Here is a 20387-nt window from a genome sequence, read left to right as displayed (position 1 = left end):
TTTTTATAGAGCCCATATCTTTGGATCTCCTGGCATAAAGTTGGAAAAACTTAAACCACCACCCGCTATGAGAACAGTGAGCCTTATATTTTGAAAAGAAAGTTATTTTCCACCTTCTGAGGCAGAAGATGTGCAATGGTGTCTGGGGCAGGGGTAGCCAATAAATTTCCACTCTTGCCGTGTCTGTTGAATTGGTAGTGGCTCCCTGGTATGTGGTGTTAATAAGATTCTGAGACCTCCTGAAGACTTGGTGGGAAAGACTGCAGAAAACAAATAACAGTGGAGAAAGTGGCAGCAAGTGGTAGCCACTTATCTGCCATCTTCGGTGTCTATTATTCAGTTAAGTTATATTATTCAAACTGGCATTCCTAAGAAAGGGAACCATGGCTGTGATGTCTGCCATTTACAGTACTTTTATTTCAATTTCGTAAGTAAAATGTTGATCATGAAGGATCCAGGCTAGATTTTAGATTGCCTTTATGTACATTGGCTCTGCAGTGACGGCAAAGATTACAAAGCAGTTTCTGTCTATAGTAGCTTTGGGAAATCATGTAAAATATAATTAACTGTGTGTTTCATTCCAGTTCCTTGTAAAGATGCTGCTGCTGGCAGTGATGCACCTCCAGTGCAGCACTGGGAAGAGACGAGCGTGTGAGGAACACTTTGTATGGTGTTCACATCTAAAAATCATTTATAGTTTTCTGGCTGTGGTTCATTTGTAGAGCCTTGTTTGCGACCCCATCATATCAACTGTCACCTCAAGCTCGACTCCATTATGCCAGCTGAAATGCTTCTCTGAGGCTTCTTGCAGTTGTGTCTTCTGTAGTACTGTGATGGATTTAGGGTTTCCTGGCAGTTTCTGCGTATATTGTCCTATTTTCTGATAGGATCTACAAGGTCGAGATCTGGTACAGATTCTGCCAGTGCAGAAACTGCCAGGCAGTTCACCCATGGTGACCAAGTGCCATCAGGGAACTGATACATAATATGCAAATTATATGCAAATCACAAGTATTACTAAATTTCTTTCAGAGCAAGGGGAGATGTGGAGTGGGACCCTTAGTCTGGGTGTAGGCTCTGATTCTGGGATACCGAATGTGGCCTAGAAATGGGTGGTGCTAAGGGCTGTGGCTGCAGGTCAGAGAGGAAGTGGAATCACCGACCTTACCCTGGGCAAGAGGAGACTAGAACACTAGGCACAATATTAGATGTCAACTTAGCATTAAGCAGGCAGAAAGGCAATAGCTAGACCTAAAGAGAATAGAAAGGAGGGAAAAATGAATTTCGGAAATGGAGTTTAACAATGTTCTTTGAAGGAATACTAGACAGATAATAAGAAGAGGGTTTTTCTTGGCATTAAGAAACTGATTTTGAGCCAGAATTCTGGTTTATTCTGCAATGGAAAAAAAATCACTTTGCCTGAGAACTGTGACCAGCTTAATTGTATGGACATTTCCTGCAGAATAGGATCACCTTAGAGATTAAATTACACATGAGAAAGTTGTCCAGTAAAAGTAGAATGAGAGTAGAGGGTTTTTATCATTCAGGCAATTCTTGGTCAATTGCTTATTCCTATTCGGGCAACATTGCTTCTAAAGCAGTCTTTCCAACCTTTTTTTACACATGGTATTCCATCAGATCCTGCTTCATTCAGTCTTTCTGGCTGTCCCGATGGCCAAGGGAATCAATATCTGTACAATCCACAGTGTTCTCTTTATGAGAATAGGAGAGAGTAATTTCTCTCAGGCTTCACAACCAGAAATTACTGTACATCTGCTGAGAAACTCATCTGTTTTCGTTGGATGGTTACGGAATTTGTATCTGATTACATTCCCCTCTTTACCCAGACTGCTGGGGAAGCTTTGGGTCAAATCTGTGGCTTATGTTTGACAGAGTTCATGAGACTTTATGGCATGTACTGTATCCTTATCTTTATCTTATTTCTGTTCTTTCTCTTTGAATTTCCATACTTACTTATTTTTATATTTTGTACTATATGCATATTTGTAAACTGCCACACAATCATTTGGGGATTCATTTGTGCATTTGTCCATGTGTTGCTAGCCAGCTCAGCCAGACAGATGCATACCAACACACATGCCAAAGTACATTTATTTCTTCGGTAGCACCTCAACGTCACATTTCAACTCAGTTGCTCTTGGGAAGATTTTATGTACGGATCATTTTTGTGGATACTGAAAATACCAGTCAAGGAAAATAGTGGTTCCTATTTTGGATGTTTGTCCTCTTCCTGACCTTTTGTCTCATTAATCTCTTGCCCTTGGCTAATTTAATCTTTGGGTTGGTATGTTTGCCCTCTTTTATACTTTTCTTTCCTTTAGGGTCTTCAAATTGAGCTATTTAAATGGTTTGATTTAGCTGTTGATGATATAACACTGGAAAGTTTGGAAAGTAAGTACCTAGGATTTTGGTAAAAATTGCACATTCTTGTTGTGTCACTGTAGACACAATATGATAATGTAGAAAATTCCTGATATTTTTATTCAAGAAATTTGTCTTTGTCACTTATAGGTATATGATTTTTGGAAGATTTCTTAATCTCCTTGATTAAGTTTCTTTCTTTTATTTTTTTATGTAGAAATGATTATATCTGTGTTATTCAATGTCAGAGGATTGTTGTGAGAATAAATATGATAATGATCCATATGACAAAACTTTTAAGCTTTATGAAATGGTAGTTATTTTTCCACTTACTGTTTTGATTTTGGGGAAACTATATTATTAGGGTTCAAAAGCTGTTGCCTCAGATATTTTCTGGGTAGCAGTATGGCAGGTGTTGTCTGATATTTCCAAAGCTTTGAGGACAAATCTTTTTTTTCTCTCTGTGTATTGCTATGTTTAACAACCTATGCTTTGATGTTTCTTCCTCACATTAATCTTACCAGTTGGATAATTTACAATTTTAAAGTCTATCTAAATGATTTTAGAATATTTACTTCTTTGTGAAATTTATTATGGTATGAGCAGTGATGAAGAATGACATTGCTTTTCTGGAGACTTAAAGACAAGTGACTTCTTACAAAATCAAGTTTTAGTATACTTTTCCATAGAAAGGAGACTGATTTCCTGTAGCTGAGCTTCTGGAAATTTTATTGAAAAAAGTGAAAATGTATCAGAAAAATCTAAACTTAGAAAGGAAGAAGATTTAGAATGAATTTTATTAATCCATTCATTTTAAAGCCTGGGGGAACTAGGCCATGAGAGACTTATGAGACTTCTCCACAGGTGCTCCTCTCTTTCTAGAACAAGGAAAATAATAACAAATACTTGCATAGCATATACTATAAGCTAGGCACCATTCTAAGTGATTTACATGCATTAACTCTTAATACTCTTGAAACTCCTCAATTTGTCTGTGGTAGCCAGCTTCCATAGTGATTCCCACATCCTGATACTCATGCTCTTACTTAGCTCCCTTAGGCACTGAATAGGGTTGACCTATGTAACCAATGATGTGACTTCTGAGGCTTGGTCATAAAAGACATTGTGGCTTCCACTTTGTTTTCTTATATTGCTTATTCTGGGGGTAGCTAGCCGCTATGTCTTGAGAATGCTAAAGACGCCTGTGGAGAGACCCACATGGGGAGGAATTGAAACCTTTAGCCAACAATGTTAGAGCCATCTTTGAAATGGATCCTGTTGCCTCCACCGAGCCTTCAGAGGACTGCAGCCCTAGCTGCAATCTTCACTGAGATCTCACGAGAGACCCCAAATCAAAATCCACAAGCTAAGCCACTACTGAATTCTTGAACACAGAAACTATGAGGTAATGGATGCTTATTGTTAAGCCTGAAGGTTTGGGGAGTTTGTTAAGCAATAGTAGTAAAAAGTACAGATTTTGGCACCTGAAAGTGGGATTCTAACATAAGAAATCCTTTAAAGTATTAGAGTGGCTCTGGAACTGAAATAGGACAGATGTTAGAATTTCTTTAAGTAGGATGTTAGTGAAAACTAAATACTTTGATCAGACTGTTAGTGGAAGCCTGGTGGTCTCTTAAGAAGGCTGCTGGCAAGGGACTACAGAGTGAGGCAAGTGCTATTGGAAACTGTTCCATGGTAGTAGATTAACTAATATAGGTAGGTCCTTCACTCCTGGTGCCCAGTATGGGTAAATTTGCCATATGAAGTTCATATGGGTAAATTACCCAGTATGGGTATTATAGGATCAGCTGCAGGGTTGCATCTTTTTTTTTTTTTTTCCTGTAGTAGCTTAATCTACCATGTTAGTTTTTAATTAGTTATTAGTTATTTTACTTACTTATTTAATTAGTTAAATTAAGTAGTTATTTTTGAGCCAAAATTACTTTTCACCATATTATTGGGAGATAAACTTGTCTGACAATGAAATACTTGCCTTTTGATGGTATCTGGTTCCTAAGAATTGTTCGTGACTGAATTAGGCTTAAGTGACTTTCCAGTTGGATAAACGGTGAAGAGTTACTGCTTATGATGGAACTGAGTAACAAAGCTGTATAACCCATCTTTTAGAGGTTTAGAACTGTGTGGAAGATAATTGGCAAACACTTCAAGTGTTTACATAGCATAGAAGACGAATATGGAATAACAAGAGAGGTTTAAGTATAGCATAGTGAAACCTGTACTTCCGGGGCTGATCACCAACTGTGTTAGGTCCTAGCTGTGTAACCTTGTGCTTGTGAGTCCTGATCTGTAAAATGGAGATGATTATAGCTTGCAGGTAGGATGAGAATGAGGGACAGTGTCTGCTTCTCTTAAATACTGTATAAGTGATACCAGTTCTTATTACAAACAGCATGAGTTGTTATATACACTTTTAGCTAACTCTTGGAAGATAATTTCTCATAACCAGCAGCAAAACAAAAGCTAGGCTAATCTCGTCTTTGATTTTTGTAACCATTACTATACATTAAAGTGTTTAATTTCATACATTTTGAATGAACTTGGCATAATCCCATCTGTACATATGGAGAGAAATGTAAACCCACCAACCAACAAAATGTTAATGGTATATGCTTTGATTTCTTTCAAAATTAAACATTATCTTGAAGTTTTCATTTATAATTAAAGTAACTTATGATTTTTGAAAGTCTTACAACAATGCTGTTAGAATTTTTTACTAGTCATTTCCATTGATATTTTAATGCTTATTTCTTGATACTTTATGGACCATTGAATTATGATTACTGTATACTTTGCTTTAATTAGGCTGCCTTTCCTGTGAATGAAATTTAATTTTAAAATTGAAATATATAAAAAATAGAAGATATTTAAGTAATTTTTATTATGAAAACATTGAAATCTGTTTTTTACTTATATATGGATATTGGTGTGCTTTTTAGAAATTCGTAATACTTTAAGAAGTCACAATGCACTGTGAATGACTCTGGAGCTCTGAGAATTTAAATTAGTTTGAGATAAATAAAAAAATTGACTGTCATAGTTTTCATGTCCATAAGTTTTCTTTTCTCTTTCTAATCTATACTATCTTATTATATATACCATGTACATTTTTGTAAGCCTTACAATCAAGTTGGAACTCATTAGATAGTAAATAGATGTATGGGAATGTAGTTTTTTATAGGTTTGGGTTCTATAGAGCAATGCTTTAAAATAATAATAAAAATATTTTGTTTTAAGATATCTATATTTGTAGGTTATATGGGGAAGAGTAATTTTAAAGAGTTTATATTACATTTACCAACTCGGTGAGATAAATGGATCTAATACCGAATTTTAATGTCAAATCAATTTTAAATGAATCATTTTATCCCATATATCTTGAGATTGAAACTTGACATGATTTCAGAGGTCACCGTAACTGAGGCATCTGAAGATGATTATGAATATGAAGAGGTAATTTTTTCATTTTAAGTATTTACTTGTAAATTCATTGTCATTCTTATGAAATATTCATTTTATTTTATTTTATTTTATTTTATTTTATTTTATTTTATTTTTTGTTTTCCTTAAGAGATGTTAGTTTTTCAACTGAATTTAGCTAATATCAGCTAGTTAAGAGTGAAGTGTGAAAGTTCTGTTTAAAAGTTTAGATTGGTTAATCCATCTGGCTCTTTTGGTTTCCTGTTAATTGTGCTTCAAAGTTAACTCCTTATCCCCTGCCTTGTGGATCCTTACTACAGTTTGCCTGTCCAGCAGGCATTCTTTCCCAAACATCCATTCTGCTCTTGGATGGGTTTTCCAGATTCCCACTACTGGCTGTAGGTCAGATCCCCTGCTTCCTTTCAGCTTAACTCTAATTCTGTGTGTAATGTAGTTCCTGCCTCAAATTTTTCCTTTCGTTCACTGTTTGGATAGGACCTATCGTTCCTTCTGAGATGTGGCACCTAGAGTCACTCCTAAAGGATAGGCACTGCAAGTGAAACTGTGGAAGCAAGCCTGGCAATTTGTGGCCTGAGCAAGTAAAAGGACAAACAGTAGATAACTTTTTATTATACTAGTAAAATAGAGATAATATGAATGTGTGCCATATGAAATTACTGAAGGAGTTAATGTAAGATACATAAAACTCATCAGCATGTAAGAAGCACACAGTGAATGTTAACCATCATTATTATCATAGTTAGAGTCTGTTGCATTTTTCCAAGAGCATAACATTCAGGCAGTCAGCTTCATTTTATTTTGTTTTGTTTTTTTTAATAAACTAGAGATTTGCAGTTACTTGTAGTTATGAAAAAGAAATGGTCTTACATTTTTTCTCCGCAGAGTTGTTAGACTATATTTGTCATTATAGATAAGAGCAGATGCCCATAAACTGATCTCGAGTTTATCAGAAGTGACATTGATGATGTTTACAAGGAAGTCAGAAAGCTTCCTACTTGGTTATCCATTTGTCACAGAACTTCAGAATTACATGGCATCTTACATAAGGTGTCTATTTTTGTGATCCTTTATTTTATGAGGAAAAATTATTTCTGAAATGAAGTAAGTTACTTTTATATTCCTGCTTACTCTTTCTATACTCTTTCTCTGATTTAGATACCAGATGACAATTTTAGCATTCCAGAAGGTGAAGAAGATCTGGCAAAAGCAATTCAGATGGTCCAAGAACAGGCTACAGATACTCAGATTTTGGTGAGAATTTTGAACACAACCTATAGTTTGTGTAGTTTGAACACAGCCTGTAGTTTAGCAGTGAGACTTTAATGTGAAATTTGGAAAGTCATTTAAACTTTAAGTACTTTACTTAGTAAATACAGTCCTATCCCTTGCTGTGCCTTTTTCTCTTGTGATTTTATCATCACACCTTAACTTTAAGTAAGTATTCATATTTCTTCTTTTTTGGATTGTCATTTTCCGCATCATGGTTACTCTTGCATAACTTTATGACAAATGACACCTTCCCTCAGAACTCTGCCTGTTTAATCTCACCAGATATTAAAACAAGGATTTTAAATTCTAATGTACAGAATTTGGTTTTGGATACAGATACTAAAATGTATTTTGCAAAATTCTGTGGATTTTTTTTTCATGGAAATATTTATCTGATAGGGATGCTCAATATGTTACAACTTTTTTTCTTATGAGCTATTTTACTAAAGAATGTGGTAGGGGAATTTTTTTAAGTTATTTATTTTGAGAGAGAGAGGGGAGGAGAGAGAGAGAGAGAGATAGAGAGAGAGATGTGAATGGGGGGAGGGGCAGAGAGAGAGGGAGACTGTTGTGGAGCTGCATCTCACAAACTGTGAGATCATGACCTGAGCCAAAGTAAAGAGTCAGACACTTAACCAACTGAGCCACCCAGGTGGTCTGGGGATATGTTGTTTTTATTCAACTAGTCTTTCATTCCTTGAGATAGGGAAGTATCTCATTCAAATTTAATACCTAGCACCTCTCATGGTGCCTGGCATGTGGGAGACATTCAGCAAATATATGTTGAGTGAATATTATATGCAAAGTTAAAAGAAACATTTATGATCACATTATAGCTTAGAACATGTATGTGTATGCATGTGTGTATAATATGTTGATAGGATTGTAAGTCTCCATGTATAAGAAACATGGCATTTTAAGGTGGTTGGATTTCTGCTTTGGCTGTTTCACAGTATATGTATCAGATGTATTCAGGAAGAAATAGAAAGAAAATACTATTCGAGAAGGCAGAAGTCTACCAGACCATACATACAAATGTACATAAAAACATGAGCTCACAGACATCTTTAGAAACTAGATTAGGTATAGTCTCTCTGTCCTTTTCCTCCTGTGTTTCCAATTCCTTCAACTATCCTCCATCTCATTCTAAATATCATTTTCAAATTTATTGACCAAAAATGCCAAGGTATCATTTATTATTGTAAAATGAATGTCTCCTTCTAACAGTGTTATACCCTTACCCAATAGTTATATATAAATTTCCACCGTAATGCAAAGACTTGAAGACAGGGATGCTGTATTCTGCTGCTTTGACATCTTCCATGTGTGATGTAGGGTCCTGCATATAATCAACACTGTTCAATAATATCTTTTAAAATGACCTTAGGAAAGATATTACAAATTATTCTACTTGAGCTTTAAAAAAATTCATTTTAAAACCCTATTAATTTGTCAGGAAATTTCTGTAGCCCACCAAATTTGCTTCAACTGATCACTGTTTGAAGGTTGTAGCAACTACTGGTAATTAAGATCAGCAGTAAGTTATGTATAGCTCTTTTGAAAAGCACTTTTTAGGGGAACCTGGGTGGCTCAGTTGGTTAAGTGCCTGACTCTTGACTTCAGCTCAGGTCATGATCTCGTGGGTCATGGGATCGAGCCCTGCATCGGGCTCTGTGCTGACAATGACGGGATTCTCTCTCTCTCCCTCTGTCTCTGTCCCTCCCCTGCTTGCACGCACTCTCTTTCTCTTTCTCTCTCAAAATAAATAAATAAACTTAAAATTTAAAAAAAGAAAAGAAATTTTTAGGGAAACAGAGATTCTTTCCTCATTGCATTTCTATGTAACTATTACTAGGTATGTAACATTTATCTGGTATGTAATCAAGACCAGGTTAAGAAGGACAATGAAGAAGGAAAGTCTACTTCTGGGTTTCTATATATGAAAATAGATCTGTCTGTCTAAATGATTGGCAGTTAGATTAATAAGTTCTTGCCAATGAAAAGAAAATGCACTCTGGGGGCAACCATACTGTTGATATTTTTAAGAATTTACCCATTATTTGTCTTATTTTATACATGGGTTTATGTGACATAATAGTTTTTATGGCTGTTCTAATTTCATATCTCACTTGCTGAAATATCTCCACTTTTCTAGTCTAGGGGTCTGCAAACATGTTCTCTGGGATCATATAGTAAATATTTTAGATTTTGAGGGCCGTAAGATCTCTGTTGCAATTCACCTCTGTCATGTGTATGAAAGCATCCATAGACAATATGTAAAAAATGAGCATGGCTGTGTTCTAATACATTTGGTTCTCCCGCCCTTCAATCCTCTGCTTTTTTTCTCCCAGGCACTTAGTGCCATCTGCCATATTATATATTTTTAATTTAGTTTTTCATTTTCTGTCTTCATCTACTTGACCATTAGGTATGAACACTGAGTCTTATCTAGTTTCATTACTGCTTTATTCTTAGTGATTAAAATAGTCCCTGAAGCATAGCACTAAAAAAGAAATTAGATGAAAAAATGAACAAGTGAATGAATAAATTAACAGCCTTTCAGTACCAGTAATCAAAGCTTATTGAAAGGGGTGCCTAGGTGGCTCAGTCAATTGAGCATCTGACTCTTGATTTTTGCTCTGGTCACAATCCCAGGGTTGTAGGATCCAGCCCCATGTCAGGCTCCCTGTTGAATGTAGAGCCTGGTTGGGATTTTCTCTCTCCCTCTCTCTCTGCCCCTCTCCTGCTAGCACCTGTGGGCACGTCCTCTCTCACTCTGTCTCTCTCTCTCTCAAAATAAACAGGGGTGCTTGGGTGGCTCAGTCGGTTAATTGTCTGACTTTGGCTCAGGTCATGGTCTCATGGTTTGTAGGTTTCAGCCTCGTGTTGGGCTCTGTGCTGACAGCCCTGAACCTGGAGCCTACTTTGGATTCTGTCTCCCTCTCTCTCTGCCCCTTCCCCACTCATGCTCTGTCTCTCTCTCTCTCTCTCTTTCTCTCAAAAGTAAATAAACATTTAAAAAAAGAAAATAAATAAACTTAACAAAAGCTTAGTGATGATTTTATATTTTCAAAATAAATAATTTTACATTTAAATTTCAGGAGCAGAAAACAGTCCTTCCTTCAAAGCAACCAGTACCTGAAGTAATAGAAGACTTTCTCTGCAATTTCCTAATCAAAATGGGAATGACCAGAACTCTTGATTGTTTTCAGTCTGAATGGTAAACAATTATGTGGATAAATAGTTCTCTAGAAATGCTAACACGTCCACTTTTAAGTGTCTTAAAGGACTTGAAGTTGCTCAGCTTATGCAAAATGGTTGAAATGGATGGAAACTTTTCCCAGCCTCACCAACGAAACCATTAGACTTACATACACACACACACACACACACACACACACACACACACACACATTCACACACATTCACACACATTCACATAATTAGGGTATTAATTTAAAAGAGATTTTTATTAAACATCTTTCTTATATTTGGGTGATTTTCAAAAATCAAGAAAATGGAGTATCTCCTGGGGTTGTACAAAACAAAGTCTTTTATTAAATAGTTTTCTATATGTTCTGCATAATTATTAAGGGTATTATTTTCTGCATTAAGATATCCTACCAAGAGTACTACTTTGCTTGTTTTCCTTATAGTATGATGGCCTGCCTTTCTCTACTCACACAACTGATTGATTCTTTTTATATAAATATTTCTTCATTTGGAAATAAGCAGAATTATATTTTCACATGATGTCTAAATGCAGATTTTCTTGTTATAATTGAAAATTTTAATAACTTATTGGGTATGAAAATCATCAGGCATGCTGTCTTTATTCCTTTGCTACAGCAGTAATGTCACCAGGCATGTGTTCAGAGTCCTAACATTCCTTAATGAAATATTATTAAATAATTGGATATAAAAATATGTTTGAACTTTAAAAGCCATTGCATATCATGGAAAGGGAATACTATGATAAATAAAGATGTTTATAGTGTTTGGGGGCTAAATCCTAATTTTAAATAAATATATGGGCAATTTTTAATTTCTACTAATCCAACTGTGATGCAGTTTTTATTTGCTGCTTTTTTTGGTTCTGATCTATGGAGATCATGTAGATAGAAGAAATTAGTTTTATTATTTTAAATTGCATATCTAAAGTTAATACATTTAATGAAAAGAACCATTTTTCATTAATACAGTTAAAGAAACAGCAAGTTTGATGGCAGAAAAATAGTGTTCCTGTTAAATTTAGAAATTACATGAATAATATTTATAAAAATGCCCTATGAAATAATTACAAATGTATTAGAAAATACATTTTTGTAAAAGTAGGTAGATGATTAATTTGTAGTACTAATGAAATGAAAAATTAATGTGGCTCAGTTCCTTTTTTTCTCCTAAGAATATGTGTTAGGACATAGTACTTGCACGTTTGTCTAGGCCAAAGTGTGAAATGATTCCCTTTGAGAAATCTGTAACCAAGTATACTCTTAACAGTTAAGTGCTTGTTGTGTCATATTATCATTTTAGATTTAGCAATTTGAATTGAGATGAAATTTTAGGAAACTACAATATAATTAGGACGTATAGGACCCCTGTGTAAGTGTGCCATTTAGTATAATACTACAATCTTAAAGTAAGATTCTTATAAAGTATCTCTTTATTATATTGTTTAGTGATACTGTGGTTCAAATAATTGTGTCCTTATTCCTAGATGTCAGTTTGTAATGAGTTTACAAGCTGTTTGTGATAAGATTACAGTCTTGGATATTTTTTCTTCACATGAAACATTTTTTACTTTGATCAGAAACTTTTACCTATTCTGCAATAGTAGGACTATGAGAATACAGAGTATATTTTTTATCATTTTTATTATGGATAAAAATGTTTGTGGTATTCGTTGCTCTGAATTCATTTAATCTTACAAAAGTTGACAAAACAAGGTTCCCTCACTGTTAGTTTGTAACACAAAAAACCCTTAAAGTCACCAAAAAACCTGGGAGTAAAATTTGGCTTGTGGCCTTTTAGTCCTCAAACAGTAATTGCAGTAAATTCTTTAAATCCAAGGTCAGCAAACAAATCTGGCCTGCCCCTGTTTTGTAAATAAAATTTTGTTGGCGCATAGCCATGACCTTTCTTTTAGGTATTATGTATGGCTGCTTTCATGCTACAGCACAGTTTGATAGTCACAGCACAGTGGAGAACACATGGCCCAGAAAGCTCTTTTTTTTCCTGCAAATTCTAAACTATTTTCTGGCTGTTCACACACACAAAAAGATTGTGTGTGTATGTGTGTGTAGTAGTGATTTTTTTATATGGAACTCAAATTGTTTGCACTGTGGGTTAGCAGTAGCTAATGGAATTTTGTCTTTGTTGGTAAGTATTTTCTGTAACTGTCCCTGAAAACATGGAGGAAAAATTCTCATTTGATGCTTGTTATTATCTAGGTTACTGTTTTCCTGTCTTTTATATCCTATGCCTTGGGTGCCATCATGAAGGAAAACTAACTTTACTCTTATGACACTATTGATGTGTTTACTGAAATTCTGTCATACTATTTCTCATTTGTGACAGTGGGCCTTACACCATAGACAAATTGTATGAAAGTCTATGTACTTTCTCCCTGAAATACATGCACATTCTCCACTTCTATATAATTCTAAGTAGTTTATGGACTTAATGGTAAATGTGAAGACCATTGATGTAATTTTCCTGGTAGTAATTTTTTTGGCAGTTCTGTTGGCAATTTTATTTCCAGTTCCTAATAGTTACGTAACAATCTTTTTTCCCCATCTGAACACTTTTCAGTCTTGTTCTAAGTGTGAGTGAATAAAGAGGAAGAAATAAAAAGGCCAGGATATTTCTTTAACACACACACACACACACACACACACACACACACACACACGCACACATGCACACATGCACACACACACACATCTGAAACAAAAACAAAATATCTTATATACAAAATGCTTGTTTTACTGAGAAATATATTTCTAGAATTTGTAGATTAAGATTCCTAGTGATCTTATAGTATTAGAATAGTATTAGTGAGTTTAAATCATCTTTGACATTTTTATATAGATTACAGAAATTTGTCATGATAAATTATTTTTGAATGTCCTAAGATATATATGATATAGTATGTGTTATGATGTATTATGCTTGATTTGTATTTATTTTACCACATATTAATTTATTTACATAACATTTAATGTAGAAAAGGACTATATACCACTTTTTTTCTTACTGAAATGATTTCTTTAGTAAGATTTTTTTCTGCATTAAATAAAGCAAGTTGCTGGAAACCACTTTTATGGTCAGAAAAACTTCATGGGCTAATATTTCAATCAACTCTTATATCTTCTCTTTGGAGATAAGTATAAATCACATTCTAAATACATATGAAGTAGTGAATTTATGATTAAATTGTTATCTATTTTGTTGTTTTATAAATTGTGGCAAATACTACTTAATATTGATTCTTTTTTTTACAGAAAATTTTAATGTTTATTTATTTTTGAGAGAGAGAGACAGACAGCTGTCAGCACAGAGCCTGATACAGGGCTTGAACTCACAAGTCGTGAGATCATAACCTGAGATGAAGTCAGACACTTGACTGACTTAATATTGATTCTATTATCTTAACCCTTTGGGTATTCTTCAGGGCTTCTATTAATGTGTAATATATTAATAAAATTAATATTTATAACATAAAAATGCTGATAATTAAACATTTTTAAACAAATGTTTAACTCATCTATATAGCAAGCTTTGTAGGTATTTCTTTGTTAATAACTTTATTACTGAAATGTTTTTCTGTGTTTATACTTTTTTATTTAGCTTTATTAGTTGCTACATGTATACATATAATTAAAATTATAATTATTTAAAAATCTGTAAATGATTCTCTGATGTTCCTTATGTCACTGAGAAAATAGACATTCTATGACCTCTGCCTGCCTCTCTACTTACTAGCTTGCCACCTGTGTTCTCAGGCATGCTTCTCACCTGTCACAGAAGCTGAGCCATGCACACTGTCATCTAAGGCCATCCCTCCAGTTGTCCACTGGACCCCAGATCCTCTTAGCTGTTCAAGGACATTGCTTCAGCAATTGGCCCCTCTGTTTTCTGTATTGTAAACTTTTCCCCTCTCTGCTGGATCATTCCCATAAGCATATAGATGTCCAATAATATTTTTTATATTTTTAAAAAAGTGGAAGACAAAAAACACCCTGAACTCCACATCCTTTTTATAGGATAATCTTGATTTCCTAGGCTCCACTTTACAGTATGTCTCCTTGAAAGAGTTTATTACCAGTTCCTCATGTCCTAGTCTTATACCTACTCTGGGTGCACTGTTGTCTCCATGACTGTGCTGAAAGTTTTTTCAGTGCTGCACATTGCCAAATTCAGTGACTGATTCTTAGTACTCCTCTTTATTCAGTCTGTTTTCAGCATTTGTCACTGTTGTTCATTTCTTCCTTCTTGGAACACTTTATTCACTTGGTTTGAGAGCAACGGTGCTCTCATATTCACCCACTACTTCACTAGCCCTTGTCTGTCTTAGTCTCTAGTTGGTAGTCTTTCTTTCTCTTCCCAATCTTGAAACAGTCCAGGGACTTCTTTACTTGTCTGTTTATAGTCATGCCCTAGCTGGCCTTGTCCAGTCTTATGACTTTATTTTTTTAAATCTTCTGTATTTGTTTATTTATTATTTTTTATATGAAATTTATTGTCCAGTTGGTTTCCATACAACATCCAGTGCTCATCATCCCAAAAGGTGCCCTCCTCAATGCCCATCACCCACTTTCCCCTCCCTCCCACCCCCATCAACTCTCAAGTTTATTCTGTTTTTAAGAGTCTCTTATGGTTTGGCTCCGTCCCTCTCAATGTCACTCCTCATCAGGGAAATGCAGATCAAAACCACACTGAGATATCACCTCACGCCATTCAGAGTGGCTAAAATGAACAAATCAGGAGGCTATAGATGCTGGAGAGGATGTGGAGAAACAGGAATCCTCTTGCACTGTTGGTGGGAATGCAAACTGGTGCAGCCGCTCTGGAAAACAGTGTGGAGGTCCTCAAGAAATTAAAAATAGATCTCCCCTATGACCCAGCAATAGCACTGTTAGGAATTGCCCCAAGGGATACAGGAGTACTGATGCATAGGAGCACTTGTACCCCAGTGTTTATAGCAGCACTTTCAACAACAGTCTTGTAACTTTAAATAGTATCTCTTTACTGATGATTCCCACGTTTGAATTCCATGTCCTGACTTTTTCCCTGAACTCTTGACATTTATTCCCAGTATTTATCTTCACTTGCAATATATTCATGTTGCATTTAATATGAATAAAAGCAATTCCTTTATTTCTCCAATCACCCAATTCCTACTGCATTCATTCCCATCTTCATAAATGGATGTTTGTTGTTCCACCAGAAACCGTGGAGTCATCTTTGACCACTTTTTTAACCAATGCGTGGCAGCTGACTCATAAGAAAATTTTTTTTTGGCTTCACCAATAAGTTGGCCCCGGTTTTACACCCTGTTCAGAAGGGACCTGTTTCTCATAATCTCTACTGCTACCAACTTTGTTTATGCCACCGTTGTTGCTCTTTTGAACTATTGCAACAGGCTCCAAACCAGCATCTCTGATTCTAGTCTTGCTCCTGTAGAGTTAGTTTCTTCAAAGAGATGCCAGACTAATCCTTTTAAACATAAATCTGATCAGTGTAACTTGTTTCTCAAAGCCTTCCAATGGCTTCAATCTGATTCAAGTAAAATCATATTTTTCTCTCTGGCTCCCTGCTGTCTTCCTGACCCATTTTTCACCACTCTCTCCCTTGCTCTGGCTTTTTGCTTTTTAAGGTACATGTCAAGCATCTCATTTTCTCAGGGCTTTACATTTACTCTTCTGTCAGCCAATAATGCTCTTCCCCTTCATATCTACATGACTTAGTCCTTTATTTCTTTTAGTTCTCTGCTCAAATATCACTTTACCAATCATACTTTCTGTGTTCATCCTATGTAAAATAGCACAAACACCCCCATCAGTCTCTATCTTAGTCTCTCTATCCCTCTTATCCTGCTTTATTTTACTTCATGGAACATATCACTATCCACACCAGAACAGATGGGGGCTTGGACCATTTTGTTAATTTCACCAGTGTTAGTGAATTAGTGACTTAGTGCCTGGAACATATGAGATGTTTGGTTATGTTTTATGTACTATGATGATATGAGTACCTAGCAACTAATTATTTGTTATTTTAAATATATATTGTAAATGTGGACATTTTAATTTATAAAATTAATGCCACAAATCAATTCTATAAATATCCCCTAGGAGAACTTTTTGAATTATACATAAATTAAACCAATTTAGTAGAAAGCAACAACATAAAACCTTTTGTTTGATTTTATCCTAGGTATGAGTTAATACAGAAGGGACTAACTGAACTTAGAGATCTTGGGAATGTTCCAGATGTCTACACCCAGAATATGCTTTTAGAAAATGAGAACAAAAATTTGAAGAAAGACTTGAAACACTACAAACAGGCAGCTGAGTATGTTAATTTTTAAATGACTTTTTTTTTTTCTTTTGGACCAAATAGAAGTAAAGAGCTGAATGAAGCTAACGCGTGGTTAATGTACCAGAGCTTTAATTCTGAACTGAATTCTATTTAAATTCTAGTTAGAAAGAATGTGACAGGCTTCACTAGCAAGTTAATTGAACTGATCAGAACTCTCACAATTGCAACCCACTAGCAAGAGTTGAATGCAGGGAGTTGTATAGGAGATGTTAATTTATTATGTGGCATTCACTTTCTTATGTTTTTCATAGTCTTTTCATGGTTTGTGAAATCTTCCCCTATGAGGATAAGCTAATCTCTGAAATTATAGTAAATTTATAGAAGGCAGAGAGGAAGGAAGGAGATAGTGTATTTCTCGCTAGAGAAATTTTAGTATTTGAAAATTCCCCAAAGGAAACTGCTATTTTATAATCTCCTAGCGTGAATTTATGCATAGAGAAGAAACTTGACAGAAGCCAAATCTTTCTTTCTAAAATTATAGAAAGACATGCAGTTTTGGCGAACAAATTTAGATAAGCACTGTTATTCTGGCAAAGATACATATGTGAATGTGTTGACTAGGGATGAATCTACTCATCTAAGATGATATTAGATGGAAAATCAATGCTTAGATATGAAGTAGAGAAAGTTCATGCTTTGTTCATTTTTTAATTAAACATACAGTTTTCTCTGTTAAAGAATCATACTAAAACCAAACATTAGATAAGTAGAACTACCATACAGGAACATAATATTTTAAAATCTTTGTAAAAAAGTTTAAAGAAACAAAACTTTGTATTGCAAAGTGAGGAAAATTTTTAAGATAAGCTACTTTTAAAAAGGTGGTGGTGAGGGGTGCCTGCGTTGCTCAGTTGGTTAAGCATATGACTCTTGGCTTAGGTCATGATCTCATGGTTTGTGAGTTCGAGCCCTGTGTCGTGTGTGGACCAGCTTGGGATTCTCTCCCTCTCCCTCTCTCTCTGCCCCTTCCCTGGTCATGTTCTTTCTTTCTTTCTCTCTCTCAAAGTAAGTAAATAAATAAAATTAAAAAAAGGTCGTGGTGAATAAAAGAATAAAATAATTTTTATGATCATTTATTCACTTACTATTTACACTCATAGAAAGTTTTTACACATTGTACAAATTTCATACTATCTATGGGTATACTGTTTGATATTTTATGTTTTAGAGAGAAGTGTATGATGATCCATGGAATGATAAGTCACTAGAACCAGCATTCTCTCTATTCTTAGTTCATTTCTCAGAAGTGGTTTGCACTATTGGCCCTGCTGCTCACTGTGTTATTGTATAGACACCTAATGGATGCACTGGGAATTTGACACAGCAAATTTTTCAGAGTGATGCTTGGCATACTGTTTCAGTTCCTGATCTCCTTTGAATTATTGCTTGAGTTTGCTAATTTTCCTTTGAATAGATAGAATCTCTTTGTTCAATGAGTTTTGCCATAGTGACATTAAATAACCATTGTTGATCACTGGTTTATTATTGAATATCATATTTAATAGCTATAATCAAAACCATATAAACTATTACCTTTGCAAATTATTAGCTCATAATCTAAACAGATATCACTCAAATGAAATCTGTTTCTTGTTTGTGTTTACTAAAATATCAGATTACTAAATGTATATAAGATTTGCTATATTTATTAAAGTGTAATTTTAGTTTCAATGGCTTCTGATTCTCTCTCAAATCTATCTTATTTGATATAATTAAACTTTAACAGATTAGAAAAGAAAAATATTTATTTGCTTTAATCTACTTGACATGAAAAATTTGAAGGAAAGATGCCTGACCCTTAGTAGATTCCTAATATTTATGTCATTGAGTGAATATTAAGTACTTTGTACTTTCATGGCACCTAATTTTTGGATATATTCTTAGAAAATGTTTTGTAAATATTACCAACTACTACTGTCTTACTACAAGTTTGCCCCAAATTGTAATGTTTTATCACACAGGTTTTTCAATTTGACTTTTGAAGGTATTTTTCCAATAGGAATTAGTAATAAATGTGGGATTCCCTTTATAGAATTTACCCTAAAGTTTTCCTTTTCGGGATTAAAGCTACTTCTTTCTTTTAACTTATTTTTTAAAGATTTTTTAAAAATGTTTTTATTTACTTTGAGAGAGAGGAGGGGCGAGGGGATGGGGTGGAGAGAAGGAGAGGGAGAATCCCAAGCATACTCTGTGCTCACAGTGTAAAGCCCAACACAGGACTCAGTCTCACAAACCATGAGATCATGACCTAAGCTGAAGTCAAGAGCCAGGCACTCAACCTACTGAGCCACCAGGCGCCCCTTAAAGCTATTTTTTGAGGCAAGGTAAGTGTAGATGTTAAATATTTTTTTCTAATAAGAATATTTAGTATGTAAAAAGAGTTGGGCTTACAGATATGTTATATATTGTCCTGATAATACTGGTAGCATTTAATGATGTATCTAGAAAAGTTAGAGAAATCATGTAGCTATAAGGTTAATATTTATCTGGAGAAGAGAGTTGCCATGGAAAGAGTATCAAACTTAAGGTTCAAATACCTGGCTTCCATTATTCTGCTACTTATTAACTCAGTTTTCTTATTGTTAAACTGGGAGTAATTATACATAATATTATTAACTCCTAGGGAGTGATGTGATAATTAAATGAGACAATCTATATTAAAGAACTGTGTAAATCACAAAGTACTTTGAAAATGTCAGTTATTATTATCAATATCTCTAAAGGCTGTCATCCTTGGATTTTTTTAATCATCACATCATTAATATTTTTGAAATTCGGTAATGATGAAGCATAAAGGAAGACATGAGAAGGGAAATATTTCACTCTAAAATATCATTTGAATTGCTATACCTAAAAAAAATGGTCTTTTTCTCTGTTGTAAGCAATTCCAATTTTAGAACTGAGGTTTTCCCTATCTTGCTACAAATGCGGATTGTCTTATATAAAATATAGTTTCATGTATGGTATATATATGTATGTATGGTGATGAATGTTAACTATACTTATTGTGGTTGTTTTACACTATATACAAATATGAATCATTGTGTTGTACACCTGAAACTGGTACAATGTTATGTACAAATTATACCTTGATAAAAAAAAGTTTTAGAAATAGCTGGAAAATTTCTTTACACAGAGGTGTTTTAAAGGGGAAAATGTACTATTAAAAAGTATTTATAGTTACATTAAAGGTAAAAGTATATACTAGCTACATTAGGGTAATAATATAAATAGTAGTTTGACAATCTTTCTTGAAAAAGGAGAATATAACTGTACTTTTATATTAAAGTACGGACCACTTGTCATTTTATTTTTTATATTTATTGCACATATATTTTAATACTCAATTAAAAATTAAAAACATAAGATAAACTTGTACAAATCCTTTTGTTTTGTAACTTTTGACAGGTATTGCAATCAGTTAAGTTTCATTAAAAGTTTTTTCTAAATTACATGTGTTTGGTTATTGTGACCACTTTAAATACGTTAAAGAATAGGCAAAACATCCAAATGCAATTTCTTACACAATTACTACTATTACACTTGCTTAAACATATTTTGAAACTCATTATTTGAAACTTATTATTATTTAAATTTTATTTTTAATGATTTATTTATTTTTGAGAGAGAGAGACAGAGTATGAGCAGCAGAGGGGCAGAGAGAGAGGGAGACA

The 20387-nt window shown here is 34.3% G+C and overlaps 1 protein-coding gene across 2 annotated transcripts in view; it reads left to right on the top strand.

Annotated features, from left to right (window-relative positions):
• The window catches only part of SPAG16 (sperm associated antigen 16), a 1004062-nt gene that overhangs the window by 4068 nt on the left and 979607 nt on the right, over positions 1-20387 (top strand). The window contains exons 2-5 of one of the 2 annotated variants that reach the window (XM_019446088.2): positions 5807-5853; positions 6997-7092; positions 10212-10330; positions 16549-16686. In XM_019446088.2, coding sequence (XP_019301633.2) covers positions 5807-5853; positions 6997-7092; positions 10212-10330; positions 16549-16686 — 400 coding nt within the window. The remainder of the gene's footprint in view (positions 1-5806; positions 5854-6996; positions 7093-10211; positions 10331-16548; positions 16687-20387) is intronic. The other variant, XM_053905193.1, reaches the window with a different exon arrangement.

The sequence above is a fragment of the Panthera pardus genome, unplaced genomic scaffold (assembly GCF_024362965.1).
Source record: "Panthera pardus isolate Hobbes unplaced genomic scaffold, ASM2436296v1 HiC_scaffold_10, whole genome shotgun sequence".
In the NCBI taxonomy this organism is placed as follows: domain Eukaryota; kingdom Metazoa; phylum Chordata; class Mammalia; order Carnivora; family Felidae; genus Panthera; species Panthera pardus.
Note: the sequence above shows the minus strand (reverse complement) of the source record. Positions and strands in the feature narration are given on the sequence as shown.